The sequence below is a fragment of the Schistocerca americana genome, chromosome 5 (assembly GCF_021461395.2).
Source record: "Schistocerca americana isolate TAMUIC-IGC-003095 chromosome 5, iqSchAmer2.1, whole genome shotgun sequence".
NCBI lineage: Eukaryota > Metazoa > Arthropoda > Insecta > Orthoptera > Acrididae > Schistocerca > Schistocerca americana.
This window is the reverse complement of record NC_060123.1, coordinates 247385639-247401620: the sequence shown is the minus strand read 5'-3', so window position 1 is coordinate 247401620 and position 15982 is coordinate 247385639. Positions and strand designations below refer to the sequence as shown.

At 44.2% G+C, this 15982-nt stretch overlaps 1 protein-coding gene across 1 annotated transcript in view; it reads left to right on the top strand.

Annotated features, from left to right (window-relative positions):
• The window catches only part of LOC124616294 (probable glutamate receptor), a 111136-nt gene that overhangs the window by 50035 nt on the left and 45119 nt on the right, over nt 1-15982 (top strand). Inside the window, exon 4 of the mRNA XM_047144597.1 lies at nt 5334-5560. Coding sequence (XP_047000553.1) covers nt 5334-5560 — 227 coding nt within the window. The remainder of the gene's footprint in view (nt 1-5333; nt 5561-15982) is intronic.

Genomic DNA, 15982 nt, shown 5'->3' with positions numbered 1-15982 from the left:
GTGTCCCTAATTTGCTGGGAAGTGGCGGTGCGGTCCCCTACGGCACTGCGTAGGATCCTACGGTCTTGGCGTGCATCCGTGCGTCGCTGCGGTCCGGTCCCAGGTCGACGGGCACGTGCACCTTCCGCCGACCACTGGCGACAACATCGATGTACTGTGGAGACCTCACGCCCCACGTGTTGAGCAATTCGGCGGTACGTCCACCCGGCCTCCCGCATGTATAGCCCCTCTATATGCTCCTTCCACCTTTCTGCTTTCCCTTCTTTGCAGAGAACTGGGTTTCCATCTGAGCTCTTGATGCTCATACAAGTGGTTCTCTTATATCCAAAGGTCTCTTTAATTTTCCTGTAGTCACTATCTATCTTACCTCTAGTGAGATAAGCCTCTACATCCTTACATTTGTCCTCTAGCCATCCCTGCTTAGCCATTTTGCACTTCCTGTCGATCTCATTTTTGAGACGTTTGTATTCATTTTTTCCTGCTTCATTTACTGCATTTTTATATTTTCTCCTTTCATCAATTAAATTCAATATTTCTTCTGTTACCCAAGGATTTCTACTAGCCCTCGTCTTTTTACCTACTTGATACTCTGCTGCCTTCACTACTTCATCCCTCAGAGCTACCCATTCTTCTTCTACTGTATTTGTTTCCACAATTCCTGTCAATTGTTCCCTTATGGTCTCCCTGAAACTCTGTACAACCTCTGGTTTAGTCAGTTTATCGAGGTCCCATCTCCTTAAATTCCCACCTTTTTGCAGTTTCTTCAGTTTTAATCTACACGTCATAACCAATATATTGTGGTCAGAGTCCACATCTGCCCCTGGAAATGTCTTACAATTTAAAACCTGGTTCCTAAATCTCTGTCTTACCATTATATAATCTATCTGAAATCTGTCAGCAGAAACGTAGTACGTGATAAACTTTTTCCCTTTTATCATTTTCTGGAGGATGTCACCGAGAAAATGTTTCGTAAAGATTTGAAATAATATGTATGGTGTTCGGCAGCCCATTCATGATGAAAATATCTTAGGCAACAAATAGACGTGAACTCTCTGAGAACGTCCAGATCGAAACTGGTATCAGCGACCGCGTGGCAGTTGTGGCCATAATGATCACTGGAATACAAAGGGTAATGAAAACAAGAAGAAAGATTTATACGCTCGGTAAACTAGATAAAGAAGGAGTTGTGTTACAGCTTAGTGAGGAACATGAAACTTTTAGCTCAGGACAGGAGGATGTAGAGGAACTATAGCTCAATTTCAAAAGTGTAGTTTACCATACAGTATACATGATTACATACGTAATATAACAGTCCATGATAGTACGGACTCTCCGTGGCGTACAGTCACTGTAAATAAACTCCTAAGAAACAATGTGTACTGCATAATAGGTGTAAAACAAAGTATAGTACAGTAGGTAGAGAGAAATTGAATGAACAGTGTTTAGCTTTCAAGAGAGCAATAACTATGGTAAAAGAATATTGTGAAAAGATATTTCTCAAAACTCAACCAAATTCTCGTGTGTGTAAAGGGTGTTAGTTTCGCCAAAGTTAGTTTCCGAACACTCACGAAGAGACACCAATTGAAACTGTAGGTAACAGAACAAGTGCAAAAATCCTTAACCCCGTTTTCAAACGTTGATTTACAAAGAAGAACCCAGGCCTATTGCCCTAGTTTAATTCTCATACCACTGAAAAGATAAGTCCAATATATATTAGTAACAGTGGCTCTGAGAAACAGCTGAAATCACTGAAATTGAACAAAGTTCCGGGGCCTGATGGGGACCCTATCAGAATCTGTACTGAATATACAGCTGAGTTAGTTCTTCTTTGAACTATAATCTGTCGTAGATCCCTCAAAAAAAACCATGCCCAGTAATTGGGAAAAAGCGTAGGCCACAGCAAGGGTAGCAGAACTGGTCCACAAAACTATTGTCCGACATCCTTCACAGCCATTTGTTGTATATTCTTGAAACATATTTTGGGCTGTAACAGAATGACGTATCTCTAACAGAATGACCTCCTTCATTCCAAAGAGGATGGATTCTGAAAACATTGATCTTATGAAACCCAACTTGCACTTTTCTCACATGACATACTGAAAGCTTCGGATTAAGCGAGTCAAGTAGATGCAATATTTCTCGACATCCGAAACACGTTTGACTGTGTCACAGCTATGTTTATTACCAAAAGTCCGACTGCATGTGGTATTAAGCGAAATATGGGGCAGTGCTGAGGATGGTTTGGTAGGAAGGAAGCAAAAAGTTAATTTGGCTGGAGAGTCACGTTGGGTGTAGTGAGGAAAGTGTGTTAGGTCCCTTACTGTTTGTGTTGTATATCAGTGATCTTGCAGACAATATTAGTAGTAACCTCAGACTTTCTGCAGGTGATGCAGTTATCTATAATGAAGTACTTTCTGAAAAGGCCTTACAAGAATTCATTCGGATATTAACAAAATTTAAATGTGGTGCAGAGACTGGAAACTTTCTTTGAATTTTCAGACATGTACTACTGTGAACTTCACAAAACCGTAGTATCCAAGAACTATAATATCAATGTGTCACAGTTAAAATATTTCATCTCATACAAATACCAGGATGCAACAATTTGCAAGGGTATAAAATCCGGTCACTTTAATGTGACCACCTGTCAGAAGGCTGAATAACCACATTTCACAGCACGGACGTGCAGGAAAAGAGTCAATGAGGTTCACCAACAGGAATGTGGGGCGATGCTGATTCCAGTGCTGTGGCCAGCTGCACTATGTTTCTCGGTTAAGTATCCATGGTTGGAAGAGTCCGATTGAGGTTCCCCACAGATTATCTACTGTGTTTCAATACAGGGAGTCTGGGGAATATGGTATACTCATCTTGGTGCTCTTTGAACAACACACTTACACTGTGAGCTGTGTGACATATCGCATTGTTGTTGCTGGAAGAAGCCATCGTGATAGGAAAGAAACTAAGTGCATGTAGGGGTGGACATGGTCCCCAAGGAAAGACACATACTTGAGTTGATCCACTGTGCCATGCAGAATGACAAGCTCACACAGTGAATGCCATGAAAACAGTCCCAGACCATAACGCTGCCTCATTTGTCCTGGACCCATACAACAATTGTTGGCGTCTGTCTGATGGAGCATAAAACGCGATGCATCTGAAAAGGCTACCAGTCGCCACTCAATTGCGATATTGGCGCAAATATTCCAGCCTTCCCCGCCGATTAGCAGCAGTTAACGTGGGTGCATAAATCAGGTGTCCGCTGCGGAGCCCCATTCGCAGCAACGTTCGCTGAACACTCGCTAAGGAGACACTGTTGGTTGCACCTTGGTTCATCTGAGTAGTCTGTTGCTCTAGAGCTGCACTTCTGTTCGCCCCTACACATCTCTATAGCCGTCAGTCACCCCTGTCGTCTCTGGCCCTGGTGCGCCACAGCTAACTCGACGCCGGTTTGGATAGCGACATTTTGCCACTCACAGTCCACTTTAACCATAGCGTCACCATTCCGGAGACGCTCAACCCTTGATAGGAAAGCCAGTGATCATTCCGGTTTGGACGTCAGCTAAATCGCTGGGTTTCCACAGTGTGGCATCGATTGCACTATTTTCCACATCCCCCCGGCACGTTGTATATACCCTCCAAATTAAGTCCTGCCACCTGCCGTCTGTGACAAGTTATTGCTTGTCGACGTCGAACATAGGCGGTGGTCACATTTATGGGACTGGACGGTGTAATTTTAGCCGCAGGTAAAGCAAGTGGTAGACTTCTGTTCAGTCTACAAAGGAGGCTCAGGGATAGGGTGTTGTGTTGTCCTAATCATCATCATTTCATCCCCATCGACGCACCAGTCGGCGAAGTGGCATCAAATCGAAAGACTTGCACCTGGCGAACGGTCTACCCGACGGGAGGCGCTACTCACACGACATTTACATTTTATCCCACATGTGTTAATGAGTAAATCATATTTTTTAACTCTTAACTACTTTGAGCTATGAATATTTTGTGTATTGTGATCCTGAAATGGATATAGCTTTCGCCCATCTTGGATGACTATTTAGCTTGGGGTTCCTACTACCATTCTCATGACACTTTCTATGCATCTTTATGGCATTTGATAATGTTATTATCTGTCTGTATTTTCACTGGAAATCGTAGGACCACTTTCCATTTATTTGAGATATGCTTTATCGAATAAATATTATTCAACATAATTCTCCATAGTCTACATCAATTACAGATGTTAGGGCAGAACCCTTTTATAAAATTATTCATTCATCTTTTATTTCATATTTTCGTGTATTTAATTAATTCGTAGTTCTAGCCAAGGCATAGATTATTTCACTGCAGGATCACAACTTCAGGTTATTATTTACAGCAGGGTAGTTGCTGGGCAGGAAAGCAGACATGTTCAGCTCGACTCTATGACATCATCCAGGCCGCACGGGATTAGCCGAGCGGTCTAAGGTGCTGCAGTCATGGACTGTGAGGCTGGTCCCGGCGGAGGTTCGAATCCTCCCTCAGGCATGGGTGTGTGTGTTTGTCCTTAGGATAATTTAGGTTAAGTAGTGTGTAAGCTTAGGGACTGATGACCTTAGCAGTTAAGTCCCATAAGATTTCACAAACATTCGACGTCATCGAGCTATGTTTTTTAAACAGAGCTATGCATAGAGCAGTTACCAAAAATATGAGTAACTGCAGGTAAAATCACAATTTATTTGCTCATATGGACTGCTGGTTAGAGAGCAACTACACAGCAGCAGAAAACCATTCAGTAACTTCGCAAGTAAATAATTTGGAAATTGCAGTTACTCCAGTTTGTCAGGGGTAAGTAATCTCTGAAGGAACAGATGTGTCTGTTGTCAGTTACTTATGCCAGATTGATAGACATGACGTTATGTGCCGTGTTCTTGGATGCCAGCTGTGGCGACAGTCGCTAGCATGACCCTCAGCCTCAGATTTTCCTTTATGTTGTATATTGAAACAAGCCGAGGGATATTGGAAATTTGTGGTAAGGTATTATGGGACTAAACTGCTGAGTTCATCGGTTCGTAAGTCTACGCACTACTTAATCTAACTTACACTAAGGACAACACACACACACCCATGAACGAGAGAGGACTCGAACCTCCAATGGGGGAGCCGCCCGGACCGTGCAAGACGCCTCAGACCGCGCGGCGCCAGGTCGACGGTATAAAGCTGATAGTTAGCAGGCATGTGAAAGCTGACTGAGCTTCCTTAACTCTGTGGGAGTCTGCTGTGTCCGTTTTGGGTTACTAGCGTCGGCAGTGGCAGCTACGCTTTTGTACAGCGCCCTCACGCGCTGCTGTTGTGTACAGGTGTCGGCACCGGACAGGATACGACGTCACGTGACTGCGTGCGGGCGTCGCTGGCGGTGGCGTCTTTGTCTGCGCTGCTGCTGTACACAGCCTACTGCGGCGCACTCACGGCGGCTCTGGCTTCGGGGCAGCCGCGGCTGCCTTTCCACGACATGTCGGGGCTGCTGCGCGATGGCTCGTACACCCTGATTACCCAAGCAGGCGCTGCTGCAATGAACACCCTCAGTGTCAGTAAAACAAAGTTTCACTTATTTACTTTGCCAAACATTTACACCACCATAAACATATACACTACTGGCCATTAAAATTGCTACACCATGAAGAAATTCAGATGATAAACGGGTATTCATTGGACAAATATATTGTACTAGAACTGACATGTGATTACATTTTCACGCAATTTGAACACCACCTCTGGCCCTAATAACAGCCTTGATACGCCTGGGCAGTGAGTCAAACAGAGCTTGGACGGTGTGTACACGTACAGCTGCCCATGCAGCTTCAACACGATACCACAGTTCATCAAGAGTAGTGACTGGCGTATTGTGACGAGCCAGTTACTCGGCCACCATTGACCATACGTTTTCAATTGGTGAGAGATCTGAAGAATTTGCTGGCCAGGGCAGCAGTCGAACATTTTATGTATCCAGAGAGGCCCGTACAGGACCTGCAACATGCGGTCGTGCATTATCCTGCTGAAATGTAGGGTTTCGCAGGGATCGAACGAAGGGTAGAGCCAAGCGTCGTAACACATCTGAAATGTAACGTCCACTGTTCAAAGTGCCGTAAATGCGAACAAGACGTGACCGAGACGTGTAACCGATGGCACCCCATACCATCACGTCGGGTGATACGCCAGTACGGCGATGACGAATACACACTTCCAATGTGCGTTCACCGCGATGTCGCCAAACACGGATGCGACCATCATGATGCTGTAAACAGAACTTGGATTCATCCGAAAAAATGACGTTTTACCATTCGTGCACCCAGGTTCGTCGTTGAGTACACCATCGCAGGCGCTCCTTTCTGTGATCAAGAGTAACCGCAGCCACGGTCTCCGAGTTGATAGTCCATGCTGCTGCAAACATCGTCGAACTGTTCGTGCAGATGGTTGTTGTCTTGCAAACGTCCCCATCTGTTTAACCAGGGATCGAGAGTGGCTCCACGATCCGTTACAGCCATGCGGATAAGATGCCTGTAATCTCGACTGCTAGTGATACGAGGCCGTTGGGATCCAGCACGGCGTTCCGTATTACCCTCCTGAACCTACCGATTCCGTATTCTGCTAACAGTCATTGGATCTCGACCAACGCGAGCAGCAATGTCGCGATACGATAAACCGCAATCGCGATAGGCTACATCCGACCTTTATCAAAGTCGGAAACGTGATGGTACGCATTTCTCCTCCTTACACCAGGCGTCACAACAACGTTTCACCAGGCAACGCCGGTCAACTGCTGTTTGTGTATGAGAAATCGGTTGGAAACTTTCCTCATGTCAGCACGTTGTAGGTGTCGGCAAAGGCGCCAACCTTTTGTGAATGCTCTGAAAAGTTAATCATTTGCATATCACAGCATCTTGTTCCTGTCGGTTAAATTTCGCTTCTGTAGCACGTCATCTTCGTGGTGTAGCAATTTTAATGGCCAGTAGTGTCCTTTGCCAAACATTTACACCACAATAAATATATATGTGCAGATGCAAGCAATGAACAAAAATTTATACCAAGGCCGGGATTCGAACTCAGATCTCCTCTTCACTAACCACTATACGACCCTCGCACAGTAGCATGGCACAACTGCACAGACAACACTAGCACGCCTCCCTCATGAATCCAAATCCCGATTCACACCTCAACCCCCTTGGTATTCCGCCTAAACTCGAACGGCATTGCAGACACTCTCCAACTTTAGCCGGCCGGTGTGGCCGTGCGGTTAAAGGCGCTTCAGTCTGGAACCGCTGCGGTCGCAGGTTCGAATCCTGCCTCGGGCATGGATGTGTGTGATGTCCTTAGGTTAGTTAGGTTTAATTAGTTCTAAGTTCTAGGCGACTGATGACCTCAGAAGTTAAGTCGCATAGTGCTCAGAGCCATTTGAACCATTTGAACTCTCCAACTTTGTTGAAATAACACCTCAGCATCGAACGAAAGGGAGGATCCTGCCTGAAACTCAGGCAGTGCTTTAATCAAATGAAACTACGTGGTTCCAGAGACCTTCTCAAGTCTCGGCCTTCTGTGATTTATACACTGACGGAAAAATATTGCCAAACAAGAAAGAGTTGCGCGATCTAAGCGAAAGCTGATAGGCGTCTTTCTACATCCGAAAAATGATATCACTGAACCGTGAATTTACTTTCAAAACTTTTTCTTAATAATTTAATTTATTTACTAGCGATTCATCAAGAACATTAACACATTTAATCACACTATGTGAGCATGGAAGTAGTTGCCAGTGGGTAACTGATGAAAACAAATAAAATTTCTTTCAACAAATGGAAATTTTATTCCTAAAACCTTTTCTCTTTTTTTTTTTTTTTTTTTTAGAAACAGTATTAAAATTATAATCAGAAAGCACCCTCGAAATATCAAGTTACAGTTTATTCAGAGGCAGAAAGAACAAAATTTTGGCAGTATGAGCTTTCGGGCTGAGAACCTTACTGCTCCCTTTTGACACAGCCGTAGTCACGACTGCTCACAACAACCTCTGAAAGACTACACTGGTGCAAATCTGCAATACACCAGATTACTTTAAACTAAAAATTTTAACAACTCACATAAGCACATAAACTACGCACCCCTAGGAGGCACGGATGCTGTACATAGCACATATACCGCCTCTCAAGGTGATAGGCAAAATAAAAACATATTTCAGGAATTCGGACGTTACACTTCAAGCAATAAATTCGTTAACACCGAATCCGACAAACATGACAGAGGCAGATATTAACGTATGGCAGATTGACAGGGAGATTACTGAACAACCCGAACTGCAGGTTGCTCTAACCCACCCCTACTCCACAAGGGAAAAACGGACCAGTCAATTCATAAATAACCACCTTCCCGTGGTTGGGCAAACGGAGAAGAATGGTGGGATGACCCCAAAACAAAGCGGCTGGTGACCTCACCAAGAAAACAAGAAGAACTTAACAAGTAAATGAAACAACATATCTCCAATCACTTAACTTCTAATAAACTGCGATTTCTGGCGTAGACCTAGCGCAGCACCCCCAACGCTCACCCGAACCGTCCGCTGCCAGCCGCTTCAACGGACGCAAGAAGGCGCGCCGATCTCCCGTCTCACAGCGTCGCAGCTCGCACCGGCCAGACCGACGTCGTGAGTTGTCTCCTGAAGCTCTCGTGTCGGCTGCGAAGCCACTATCCCTCGCTATATGGCGCGGCCCACTAGACTCACGTGGCGACCTCACGTGCGCCGACGCTCAAGGCGGACAAGTCATCTTGTGTGTCAGTGCGCGACCGACCAACCGATCGATCCAACCGCCAATGACCGTTGCCCGAGCAACTCGAGTAGCCCGGCGGCCTAACGCGCAAACTCAGATGCAGGAACTCAGCTCCGACCGGGCGACCACTAGCTGAGTTCTGTTACTGGCGCAGTGACAAGACTCTCATTTCGTCGGCTTTAAAGTTTGATCCAAACGACAGACATACTAGCACTCCGAACGACAGACAGACACTTAGCTGCCGCACAAATGCGAACGAGAGACAGACGAGCAACTGGTGACGAGTGACTGACCCAGACTCACTCCGACTGACTCCGACTGACTGGTGAGCTTATAGCCCCCTTAAATTCACGTGAACAGGCAACCTTTCCCCTTTTCCACCAGAGGGAGACACCAAAGCTGAGTTTACCACAGCGGTGCCACCGCCAGAAACGGAGGGCGACTGCTTCACAGAACGCGCTGCGGCGCGCGCTGCAAAACAGCAATTTTTTCCTCGGTTCAATCACACCAGTCGTACAAGAGTGGCGCTAGTAGCAACATAACGCCACTACAGGGATGTAAGTCTGTTTTGCATTAAATACATGCAACAAAGACAACATTATCAAATCCTCACTGAGTTTTGAATGTCATGTAACAGGGCTATGAGAAGCCGTACGTTTCTTCTGCGATATTGCAGAATAACTTGGCATAAATGTAGTCACTGCAATTGACTGCTGGTAGTGATGATCACGAGAACGTACGGTCACAAGAACATGGGCTTTGGACAGCCAGAGGGAAGACCAACGTGTTCAGTGTGTGGCTGTGGCGCATCGTACTGCATCTGCAGCAGCGATTTGAGCAGCAGCTGGCTCCACAGTAACATAACGAATGTGAAACTTCCCCTTTGTGCGTAAAGACTTACAGTGCTGGAAAAACTCTTACGTTATTTGATTTTCAAACAGCTGAGCAAAGCTGAACGTACTCAGACAGTTCTCTCTTTACTTATTCTGATCATCAATAAACTGATACACAATATTTTTAGCGCAGTGCAATCTGACTTTCAATAATCCCTACAAAAGAATGGCTCTGAGTAACAATAATCTATACCTTTCATGAATCACTTACCTCACAAAAATCTTCGTTACTCGAACTATTACAATAAAGCGAGAGCCAATACTGCCAGCTAAGTAAAAGATTCTAACTACTGAAGGCGCTAACTACTGATAGACATAGTTACCAAATGAAAGATTTTTATAGAGAACAATGTATTTACCTTAATAGTGTTCAAAAGTCATCATATATACAGGGTGTTACAAAAAGGTACGTCCAAACTTTCAGGAAACATTCCTCACACACAAATAAAGAAAAGATGTTATATGGACATGTGTCCGGAAACGCTTAATTTCCATGTTAGAGCTCATTTTAGTTTCGTCAGTATGTTCTTCCAGTTACGCTCAATGGAGCACGTTATCACGATTTCATACGGGATACTCTACCTGTGCTGCTAGAGCATGTGCCTTTACAAGTACGACACAACATGTGGTTCATGCACGATGGAGCTCCTGCACATTTCAGTCGAAGTGTTCGTACGCTTCTCAACAATAGATTCGGTGACCGATGGATTGGTAGAGGCGGACCAATTCCGTGGCCTCCACGCTCTCCTGACCTCATCCCTCTTGGCTTTCATTTATGGGGGCATTTGAAAGCTCTTGTCTACGCAACCCCGGTACCAAATGCAGACACTCTTCGTGCTCGTATTGTGGACGGCTGTGATACAATACGCCATTCTCCAGGGTTGCATCAGCGCATCAGGGATTCCATGCGACGGAGGGTGGATGCATGTATGCTCGCTAACGGAGGACATTTTGAACATTTCGTGTAACAAAGTGTTTGAAGTCACGCTGGTACGTTCTGTTGCTGTGTGTATCCATTCCATGATTAATGTGATTTGAAGAGAAGTAATAAAATGAGCTCTAACATGGAAAGTAAGCGTTTCCGGACACATGTCCTCATAACATATTTTCTTTCTTTGTGTGTGAGGAATGTTTCCTGAAAGTTTGGCCTTACTTTTTTGTAACACCCTGTATATCTATCAGTTCATGACATCCATCATTACAAATTTCCTTTTTCTGGCGGACACACGTCCAGATCGTCCGCTTATAGCAACCTCTCAAAAGTCTGACATCTCTCTCTCCACGTCCACCACTGCTGGCGGCTCACCTCCAACTGCCCAACGCTATGCGCTGTTCACATCCAACTGGCCAACACTACACAAGCGAATATTCCAACAGTGAGTCCAACCAGCCACAGACTGCACACAGCGCAGTCAGCGATTTTCATACAGAGCGCTACGTGGCGCCACTAACATATAAACCTAAACAGACTACTTACAAATTATGGATCGGTTACTTCAACGACAGCTTCGAGCTAGACGCCATGTACCGTGCATTTCACTGACCCCGACCTCCGCCATTTGTGACCTCAGTGGTGTCAAGTGAGAGCTCATTGGAGGGCAGGGTGGTAGCCTGTTGTGTTTTTTCATGAAAGCCATTTCTGCATCGGTGCCACTGATGGCTGTGTGTTAGTTAGGAGAGCCTGCAACCAACCTCTTTGCAAGCTAGACGCACTGCACCTACATCTGGACTTACGGTTTGGGGTGCGATTTCGTATGGCATCAGGAGAGCTCTCATGGTTATCCCACACACCGTGACTGCAAATTTGTACGTCAGCCTGGTGATTCACCTGTTGAGCTGCGATTCATGAACCTCATTCCAGAGGGGGGGGGGATAGGGGGGGGGGCGTTCCAACAAGATAGCGTTCGCCCGCTTAGCGCTGTTATAATTCAACATGCTCTTGTAGAGTGTCGAGATCTTGCCTTGTCCTGCTTGATCACCAGATATGTCTCCAATCGAGCACATGTGGGATTTCATTGGACGATAAATCCTGTGTCGTCCACATAGTGCAAGCACGTCTTCATGCTTGTAATCAACATTTTGGCGGTTGCGCCGATTACTAGAGCTGCCGACGAGAGACGCCTTCAGCCCTCTGCTTAAGTTGCACGCCATCAGTTTAGACAGTAACAAGCCTAGGTGGCAGGTGACTTGTGTGGACACTGAAGGGTTCTGGAGAGTGTAATGTTATGTGAGCCTCACTGCCCCTTTTTTTTAACTAAACTGTGTCTGATTTTATTCTGAGAAGCTCAGTAATCTCAATAATGTGTGTAAATACCGTAAATGTAAATTTGATTCAAAAAGTACTTGAAGTGAAGTGAAGCGTATCGCTGGACAGCAACAAACTCTTTAGCGCGCAATCGCCGCAACGATAGTAGTTGTGAATCTCTCTAAAATATATATATATATATATATATATATATATATATATATATATATATATATATATATATATAAATTATTTATTAAAAAAAAAAAAGAGAACTGTTAATCTGTATCTTGTGGAAAGACGACGTGTTGCTAGGCCGTCGCTCAGAACGTATTGTCACATTTAATGAAAATTGATATTTTAATGATAAAACCGAGTAAAGTATGTGTAAGAGTTGCCAAACATTTATGTGTACAAATTTTCTGGAAGTGAAGAATAGAAATATCTTGTTTTTGGAAAAGGAGGTGAAATTCATTGTCGTCGCCGTCTTTCAATCGACAGAATTGTAAGTGTACAAAGTTCACTAAAATACAGGAAAAGAAATACATTCTCTATAATTTTCATTCAATAAGTAACAACCTCTCATAATTTCTTAATTACAGTAATTGGATTATGTTCTTGTACAATAGTATGGTGCTGAACTCCACTGACCAATTTTGATGTAGCAGCACGTGTAGTTTGAAGGAAGTTTGTGTGCTAAGCAATCTCCTTTTCTCACGAAAAGCAGATTGCTTTTTGATCTTACTTACAACAGTGGTCCCTTAGGTATGAAAAGGTACGAAAACTTGGGCTCAAACCTATCCGCAATATAGGCAAGTAACTAACAGAGTCGTATTTTAAACCTTAAATAACAATAACTTCCTCCAAATTGCAATACGTCAACAACTGGTGTAGAAGCTGATCATTCAAGGAGGCAGCAACCAAAATTCAGGTACCAGTTACGACTTGAAGTAAAAATCTCAATCAAAAATCAATCTCTCTCTCTCTTTCTCTCTCTCTTTCTCTCTCTCTCTCTTTCTCTCTCTCCAAACACGTATATAAATATTCATATTACAAAAAAAGTCATTTTTATAAGAGCGGAACAACGCCGCTTCTTTCTCGACTAGAACAAACGTCTTTCATGGAAGGCAGAGCCTCAGTTCTGCGCCCCATGACCGGCCACCATCAGAAGTTAACATAAACCTGCACCTCCACCTCTCCCACTGTACACTTCTTCAGTTTGTTCGACCTTCTAGACTGGCCTACAGCTGGTAACTTCGTACCCTACCCTATCAGCAGACATTTGCAATGGTTTATCTCCGGCTTACATCGTACTGTGATATTTCAATGTTAATCACTTTAATATTTGCGCAGACAAACGTGTTCTATGTAACCATACGCGACTGGAACAGGAGAGGGAGGTAATGACAGTGGCACGTAAAGTGCCCTCCGTCAAACACCGTTGGGTGGCTTGCGGAGTATAAATGTAATGTAGATATAATTTCATTACTCTATATTAATTATTTTCTGGTGTTTCGATTTTTTCCCATCAGTGTATATGCATACATACATCACAGATGTCTGAGCCTTGAAAAGGCCTCTGGAACCATGTAGTTTCATTTGAAACAAATTAGTGTTTGACAGTTAATTTCAGCCACATATTGATTTCTTTCCTTGTTGTTCTCTCGATTGCGTCTTTGCAGCAACCATGTCAGTTTCGCAACAACAAGAAGTTGGCTAGAACAGAAATTGTGTCCATTTGTGGAAATACACTTGGGTCACGAACGAATATATAGGGAGGCTATGCTAAACGAGGCTATGCTAAACCGCTATTTTGATGATTAGAGTTGGTTTTGAAGATTATTAGTCTCCACAACAATATAGGTTAGAATTTTATCGCAGTGCTCACTTTGTCACGCTGTAGCAGCGGAATGTATTGACATGAATGCATGTAATCGAGCGGTAAGGATTTGAGATTGGGTGTCCAGGACTGATGTTAAATGCTGTTGCTGGGTCTTCAGTCCTGAGACTGGTTTGATGCAGCTCTCCATGCTACTCTATCCTGTGCAAGGGCCGGCCGGTGTGGCCGTACGGTTCTAGGCGCTTCAGTCTGGAACCGCGTGACCGCTACGGTCGCAGGTTCGAATTCTGCCTCGGGCATGGATGTGTGTGATGTCCTTAGGTTAGTTAGGTTTAAGTAGTTCTAAGTTCTAGGGGACTGATGCCCTCAGATGTTAGGTCCCATAGTGCTCAGAGCCATTTGAACCTGTGCAAGGTTCTTCATCTCCCAGTACCTACCGCAACCTACATCCTTCTGAATCTGCTTAGTGTATTCATCTCTTGGTCTCCCTCTACGATTTTTACCCTCCACGCTGCCCTCCAATACTAAATTGGTGATCTCTTGATGCCTCAGAACATGTCCTACCAACAGATCCCTTCCTCTAGTCAAGTTGTGCCACAAACTCCTCTTCTCCTCAGTTCTATTCAATACCTCCTCATTGGTTATGTGATCTGCCTATCTAATCTTCAGAATTCCTCTGTAGCACCACATTTCGAAAGCTTCTATTCTCTTCTTGTCCAAACTGTTTATTGTCCATGTTTCACTCCCGTACACACTCAATACAAATACTTTCAGAAACAAAAATGTTCAAATGTGTGTGAAATCTTATGGGACTTAACTGCTAAGCTTACACACTACTTAACCTAAATTGTCCTAAGGACAAACACACACACCCATGCCCGAGGGAAAACTCGAACCTCTGCCGGGACCAGTCGCAAAGTCCATGACTGCAGCTCCTCAGACCGCTAGGCTTATCCCGCGCGGCTTTCAGAAACGACATCCTGACGCTTAACTCTAGACTCGATGTTAACAAATTTCTCTTCTTCAGAAACACTTTCCTTGCCATTGCCAGTCTACATTTTATGTCCTCTCTACTTCGACCACCATCAGTTATTTTGCTCCCCAAATAGCAAAACTCCTTTACTACTTTAAGTGTCTCATTTCCTAATCTAATTCCCTCAGCATCGCCCGAATTAATTCGACTACATTCCATTGTCCTTGTTTTGCTTTTGTTGATGTTCATCTTATATCCTCCTTTCAAGACACTGTCCATTCCGTGCAACTGCTCTTCCAAGTCCTTTGCTGTCTCTGACAGAATTACAATGTCATCGGCGAACCTCAAAGTTTTTATTTCTTCTCCATGGATTTTAATACCTACTCCGAATTATTCTTTTGTTTCCTTTACTGCTTAGGCCTAGTGAAGAGCGTATAATTTTGTACAGAATATATGGGCCGCGCCTAGGGTAGGAAGTTACTAGTCCAGTAGGTCGAACAAACTAAGTGGACTGTGGGGAAGGTTGTGGTTCTTGTTAATTTCTGCCGGTAGCCGGTCACGGGGCGTAGCACCAGAGGCTTTGCCTCTCAAGAAAGACGTCTCTCCTTGTCGAGGTCTGGATCACAAACGAGGGAAGCGACGGTGTTCTGCTCTCCAAAGGTCTCCAGTGTCCACACACCTCACTTGCCCCCGAAGTTCACTATTGGCTAAATCGATTCCATGAATTCGCCAGAAACTTCAACAGAGTTTTTTTACGTCCATCCCACTGAGTGCTGAAGGCGTCTCTTGTTAGCAGCTTTAACCAGACAGAACTACCTCGGTCCTGAAAGGCAAGCAGCTTGGGTCACACAAGCATGGCAGAAGTTATTCAAGGAGAAAACTTGTAGAGTCTAGACGCGGACTTTTGAAGTAAAAAATTTTAAAACAATTCCCTAAACTATTCCCTGACTGGTTGGCACACTGTACAAATTTTAAAATGTTGTACTTTCCTGTAACGTCATCTGGCAGCTCTAGACCATATTATCCACTCTACCTCATTACCAGAACGTTTCACCCACGTTCGAAGATTCTGACAAACAATGTTTTTCTTAAATACTTAGTCAATCATCTCGACTGCTTACGAGGTGCAAGGAACCGACTGTTATTGCAGCATGTTTATATCTACTGCTGGAATACAATAATTTAAAACTAAAACTAAAATAATCAAGCGGTTAAGCTGGACTGTGCTGCACCTTTTTACCT